The sequence below is a fragment of the Eucalyptus grandis genome, chromosome 10, assembly GCF_016545825.1.
Source record: "Eucalyptus grandis isolate ANBG69807.140 chromosome 10, ASM1654582v1, whole genome shotgun sequence".
Lineage (NCBI taxonomy): Eukaryota > Viridiplantae > Streptophyta > Magnoliopsida > Myrtales > Myrtaceae > Eucalyptus > Eucalyptus grandis.
Window position 1 is genome coordinate 38,491,555 of NC_052621.1, and position 6,522 is coordinate 38,498,076.

Below are 6,522 nucleotides of genomic sequence, written 5' to 3' on the forward strand. Positions count from 1 at the left end.
AACAAATTCTCTATGTATTTTCAGTCTATCATTATATATATCCAATTTCCTGTATTAGCAGTACTTTCCCTTTAAATTTATTGTTTTTCATCCTCGTTATGCAATTCAATTTATGTCCGAATCGCCATTGAACTCTTTTAACAAAAAAAACCGAAGATCGACCTTTTATTTTTGCCACTAAATGGGACAAATCCTGATTTCTAGTGAAACAATATGCAATTATTCAGTCCGATCATTTCTTGCAGACTCATGGTGGTTCGTATCACGTTATATTTCGATTGCCTAATTTTCCTAATTACTGAGAGCTCATTCCAACAGTCTAAGCCGACTCAATGAAGAAAGTTAGCTGCGCGGCTTTCGGACAATTGGAAGGTGCATATATATAAAGCTAGTCAATACATACAACTGCATTCTTGGAAGCTCAAAACTCTAAAATATATATAAGGTCAATTTGATGAAGCCAAGGATCTGAATGATGTATTATATTAAATTCACGTTTGTCTAAATGCTGGTTGTTTTCTGTCAGGCGTTTTGTCTCCGGATGAAGAATTAGGTCCATAAAGAGACAAGTTCTCACTCTCAGTATATTTCCACAATGCCGTAATCCCCTCATTCTGAACCTCTATTACTTTATTCACCAAAGGGTTTGTTTTATATATTTTCCTGTTCTTGTTTCTCAAGTGAAAGCAATGCGATCCCTTCATTAAAACAGCTAGCTCAGGTGCTTCTCTTGCTTGACGTCAATTCTTTTCCTTAATTGAAACCTACCCTTGAAAGTGGTCATCATCCAGTCGTCTCATTTAGGTTAATGGGGTTGAAAAGGATATGGCACAAACACGATTACCTGTATTGCAAAGATGATTCGCGACAATTGCCGAGAAAGAAAGAAGCTGACCATATCATTAGCCATTTGAAAAGATGCTGACATACTTTCCAGCAAACTTTGAACATTTTGACAAGCCGACTGATTCACGATATACATAGAGAGCTCGCCAATGTAAATTTATTCCAATTTCTTAGAAGCAGAACATATACTCCATATATGTATTGCAGAAACTGTACACAAAAGCATTATTGGGACATTGATCATCGTTTTCACTATGCCTTTCCAGAACAAGCTTGAATAGAAGCTGCTTCCATACCGTTCTTGTCTACTCCAGCGTTGCACATGTTTGCCATGGCTCTTGTGTATTGCATTCCGTACTCGGTCAGGCGTCCACAATATTGCTCATAAGTCCTCACCTATACATCACAATGAACAAATCCGATGTTGGAAACTATTTATGAGATAAATTAGCCGTGATTACACATGTACCATGCCGGGATCAGAGAATTAATTGATGAAGAGATCATCGAGACTCACGAATGTCTTGAGGCAGTCCCAGTCATCAACAACAGGTTGGTCTTCAGGTCGAACATCGGTCAACATGCTTGCAGCGCTGGAATCACCAAACAGCTGGTTGACAATTTGGTTGATGCTGCGGTCAGCATGTGATCGGCGAGCAATTTGTTCGTCCAGTCTCTTCTGTGCTTCCGCACTCTCAGAAGACCCTTTTGGAGCTTTCTGCACCTACAACCACCCAAAACAAGTCAATCGACAAGGTGTCCCAATAACAAGAAACAAGACAGACTTAGCATAAAACACTAGTTAAAAAGAACCATATTCCTTGGTTTATTTACCAGTGAAAAATATGCAATATAATCAATGGTGATGGAGACGGACCTGACGTTGGAAAAAGACCAAATCAGCATCCCGTTGGGGAACCGCCAGGGAATTCGAAGAAGAGAGCTCGTCTAAGGGAACAGAGGAGACTTTCTTAGAGCTTTGGCCCATGTAAGTAGAGAGGAAGGCCTTGCTGAGAACGGTGTTCCCATATTGCATCACATGGGACAGATTGGTCCTCTTCTTCACCACTAAGTATTGCTCCTGCAATGTTTCCTTCCCCAAATCATGGGCATCACTGTTCTCACACGCCCACATTCGGATTGATGGAGACAGAGACGAAGGAAACAGAGAATGAGTACATGAACACGAGACAAAGAAATGTTGTAATGGATGATTGCCGTTTACGCTCTGCAATGTAGCGATAGAGACACATGCTTCTCTTATTATTTGCCCATCTAACTAGCTTTTTTCCTTCTTCTTTTGTTTTTTCTCTTTTCCGAAGGAGAAAGTCATTTCTTGCCTTTCCATTTTACAATCAAATGTCCACGTACATTGAATGTCAATAATAGAGAAGTGTCTTGATAATACCTGTCTTCCATCCAAGCGATGCTATAGAGATCCCCCAAACAAGTGTCATACTCGGAGGAATCATCGTCTCCAGGGCAGTAGTAGCCATAGCTGCTCTCTTTGGCATTGGACGCTGTGGTCGCAAAGATCCCCATTTCCTTGGGGAGTAGCCCTTGTAGCATGCTCCCTGCCTCACAGGCCTCTATATATATCACCATGTTCATGTACTTCTTCGCCTTGTACATTTGCTTCAATACGTTCATCAGGTCATTCGCATATATATAGTCCCCCACAGGCATGGCCACTAGTCCTGGGCTCCCGTGGTCGGTGTAATAGAAGAAGACGTGGTCGTTCGGGCCACTGCTCAAAACCTTGCCGCTGCCCCCACTGAGGGCTGTCTTGTTCCCGAGAAGGACTGCGTACAAGTTGGCTGCTGTGGTCTCATCACCGGTGTAATCCTACGATATTACCCAATTGGTTAGTTATAATTGAAAATGAATCACGCCAATATGCATCCTCCTATATGTTGGATGTATATATTAGCTAGATAAAGAGTTTTGAATGAAGACCTTGGGAACTCCATGGTAGACATCAGAGCCGTTGGGTTTGTTGATAATGATACCCTTCGTGGGATTTTGCTCATTCTCGGCGATGTCGTCGTACATGAACACGATGATGTTCTCATCTTTCAGCCCATTTGCCTTAAGGATTTGGTAGGCATGGCAAACATCAGCCTGCATAGACACACATCACACAGGTCAATCCATTCATATTTTATATATCTACGTGCTACTTATGGAGTACGGAAGTACGTACAGCAAGCTAACTGTCCATACAATTTTATAAGGATATACGGTAATAATATAATAATATACTGTAGGTGATGCTTAATTCGGGTGGTGAATCACCTGGTGACGGTAATTGTAATAACCGTTGGATCCAGCGACTAGAACAGCCCATTGAGTACCAGTACTGGCATCCGCACCCGACTGCGACGCAATTTCTTGAAAGCTTCTCCGACTCTCGCTCACAGCGGCCATCGCGAATGCCGTGAGGAGGAGGAAAGGAACGAGGCTGCCACGTGAGGAGGTCGTCATCATCACGATGGAGAGTTGGATGGGAATGAGATTGAGGAGGATGATATGGATGTGTGGGATGGGAGGGAGGGAGGGGATTATATAGTGGTGGGTGTGAGGGGAGTACATGCGCGTGGGGACGTTGATGGCAACTCCTCATTGGAAATTTCGGTGACCCCATTCCATAAAAGACATGGAAGAAACAAACCGAAGTCTGTCTACATGGATTTTTGTCGGTACCTCACTGTCTTCACATATGCTCCACCCATGCCAAGACAATTCTCTCCTCGTTCATCGTCATCTTCATTGTAGTCATTTTCTGGGTTTTAACGGATTACTCGATTATCAACCTCTACACGGAACTTATTGCGCTTAGAAGGATGTGTCCACGGAAGGTAATTAGGGTATCGATAAAGAAGATGCCGAAGGACGGAGACTAATTAAGGAACACGTCACGAAGCAATCTGCGTAGTTTGCCAAGCCGAGGGATATAGAGCGATTTGTGGCACGATGAGATCACAAGAAATTCCATCCATGAGTGGCATCAAAAGAAATACGAGTCTTAAAAAAGAGATGAAGCACAACTCTGCACTATATCTCAACTTTGGTAGGCTTACGATGTTGTGCAGTTTTGCACCTTAAAAATCGCAAATAAAATGCTCAATTTGATCACAGATCCCTGAATATGGCTCTCTTATCTCTCAACATTAGAGTCCCGGGTGCTTTTCTTTGGGTCTATGTAATCAAACCGTTGGATGGGTTTTTGCTTGCCAACGACTCACCCCATCATCATCACATCAATGAAAAGATCGCACTACACTCTTTCAGTCGGAACTTCCTTTTGAAATGTGTGGGACTTTTGATTGTTTGATATAAGTGAGAAACACGTTTCTTGTACGAGGGCAATAATCATCTAAAAAAGCGTGATGATCTCCCAAGCAATGCCTTTTCTGGAATCTAGTATGTGCATATTCTAGACTTTTTTGGTACAAGGTGTAGACATATACACACATGTAATCGAATAGCGCATCTAATAAAGATAGAGGTTTTCAGTGATGGTCTACTATATAAAAAGTTTATTTCAAGCTTGTCTCAAAAGGGTTTTAATTTTTATTTTTACTCACGTTTGGAGTTTTCATAAGTATAGAGGTTTACACGTAAACTCATGTGTTTCTTTTATAATTTTTTAAATTAACACAATATTCTTAATTTTTGCGGGAAACAAACGGACCTCACAAATGTGAAAGACATGACAAAGGTGGAGATGAGAGGGAGCCGAGTCAAGTCCACTAGACAAAACTAGTTGGAGCAAAAATTAGTGGTTTAGAGTATACAAGGGTGTGGTTACAATGGACACTTAAATGGCAAACCCCACTTCCAGTGGTCAGAAAAGAATGGATCGCCCCTTGATCGCGTTCGAAAACTAAACCTTCAGTCCAATTCATTAGGCAATAACACGCTTCATCATTTAGACATTGAACCTGAAAGAGACGTGGCCTGCGATTTTTTTATAAATTATGGAAGCAGTACGCAGCAATCAGAGGGTGGGGCTCCTTCACATCCTTCCCTCATCTTTAGAAGACCACGACTGGATTCGCAACCAGAAAGAATCGACTTTTCTATTCTCCTTGAGTGCATCTCGTGTGGGAGAATATCTTAATCTGACACGAGGGTAGTTAAGGTTTTGAAAAAAAAGCAACCAATTTTCATATGGGTGGGAGCATTTCGGGAAACAGCGAGTGGAGGGAGTTGCTTCCTGGATATCAAGAAATAGCGTGAGACATACCCTCTCATATTGTTGCAAATGCCGATTGTGGATTTAATGCCCCACTAAGACATCAACATTCATAGTGGACTGGTGGGGTCGAATGAGAACTATGCTATGTTGCTTATGGAGTGATCATGTCTTAGAATTCTCGTTTTCAATTGGCTCTCTCAACTTTCTCTGTATTCTTCTTTTGTATATTTATGGGGCCGAAATTATGTGATTAAATAAGGTCCTCCTCTGCCTATTTCAGTTCAAGAACTCCTTTTCCTCCCTCTTCTTCAATCTTTGATTTGCGATTTTCATTGAGAAATATCTAGTCGACGATAGAAGAAGATCCATTGTGCGCCACATCTATGAGATTCATTGATTTGGGACGAAGAATTAATATCACTTGATCAGTATCAAACTGATTGTAATCTTTTCCTATCCAATAGGGTGCCACTAGAGCATCTTTTATTTCCAATAAGCCTTGAACTAGATTAGAATCATTATTAATGAGTCCAAAAGAGAAGTCATGTAATCTTTTTTTTCATGAGGTTCATATAGAGACCAAAAGTCTTTAGCAATTGACACGGCAAAACAAGTATCCAATTTATGTTTCTCTCCTTTACAATGAAAGGACTTGGAAAGATGCTCAAGTGTTTCAAGGAATTATTGGCGCTCCTAATCAATCACAAGTCGTAAGAAATTGCATTTTGTCACATGGTTTGGGTGTTGCGGGGTTGACTTAACCTGTCATTTCTAGAAGGCAGCTTGCACACTCTTCCTCTTTTTCAATAAAAGCTGGCTTGCACTTCTAGAAAGAAAACAAAAGGAAAGCATAAGATAAGTGGGTTTTACAGGTGAGGTGAGGCGAGATGAGATGGAGTCCAGGTGTGATAGGCGCGGAATGGACTTCCGAGTTTTTAATATCAACCACATCAAGCGCATCGAAAACAAATGACTAAAAATCAAGATTTGATTGAGGTCATTGATGGCGGTGACATCGACACCATATTAGCTATCTCTTCCCGTCCGACAATCCCATCTTGTTGCATTGTACGTTTCTGCTGCATTACATGTATCTTTAAACAAACGAGATATGCATGTACAGGAATTGGGTATGGAAAAAAAAAAACAGAAGGAAAAGTAAAAAGACGTGGAAGAGAAGGAAAAGCGTCTCTTACTCTCCAATTATCAAAACCACAAACAATCCAACCTTACGCTGATGACGCACCACCAATATCACTTCTTCTTTTCAACAGATGACCTGTGATCAAAACTAAATTCTTCTTTTCGAGCATTTGAATGGGGTGACACTTGCTGTTGTTGAGTTTAATCTCTCGAAACTAATCATCGTACATACCCCAATTTTCAATGAGGTTGCACACTCACTCTTCTCTGGCCCCGCAAAGGATCCACTTCTTTTTATCACTCACAAAGGTTCGACTTTGTTCTCTGTCAAA

General features: G+C 41.1%; 1 protein-coding gene across 1 annotated transcript; it reads right to left on the reverse strand.

The window, feature by feature from the left end:
• Window positions 1-871: 871 nt before the first annotated feature.
• Window positions 872-3,376, reverse strand: LOC104423283 (vacuolar-processing enzyme). The gene is made up of 6 exons (XM_010035795.3): window positions 3,142-3,376; window positions 2,803-2,967; window positions 2,255-2,691; window positions 1,724-1,961; window positions 1,364-1,570; window positions 872-1,242 (listed from the first exon to the last, which is right to left on the reverse strand). Exons 1-6 carry the CDS (start codon window positions 3,331-3,333, stop codon window positions 1,099-1,101), a joined length of 1,383 nt encoding a protein of 460 aa, XP_010034097.2. The 5' UTR covers window positions 3,334-3,376; the 3' UTR covers window positions 872-1,098.
• Between the last annotated feature and the right edge of the window lie 3,146 nt (window positions 3,377-6,522).

Excerpts from the sequence above, each read along its gene's own strand:
- LOC104423283 (XM_010035795.3), bottom strand. The coding sequence starts at position 3,333 with ATGATGACGACCTCCTCACGTGGCAGCCTCGTTCCTTTCCTCCTCCTC. Across the intron at positions 2,692-2,802 it reads TCTACCATGGAGTTCCCAAG|GATTACACCGGTGATGAGAC; the intron begins GTCTTCATTCAA and ends GTAATATCGTAG. Across the intron at positions 1,962-2,254 it reads ATCGCTTGGATGGAAGACAG|TGATGCCCATGATTTGGGGA; the intron begins GTATTATCAAGA and ends GTGTGAGAACAG.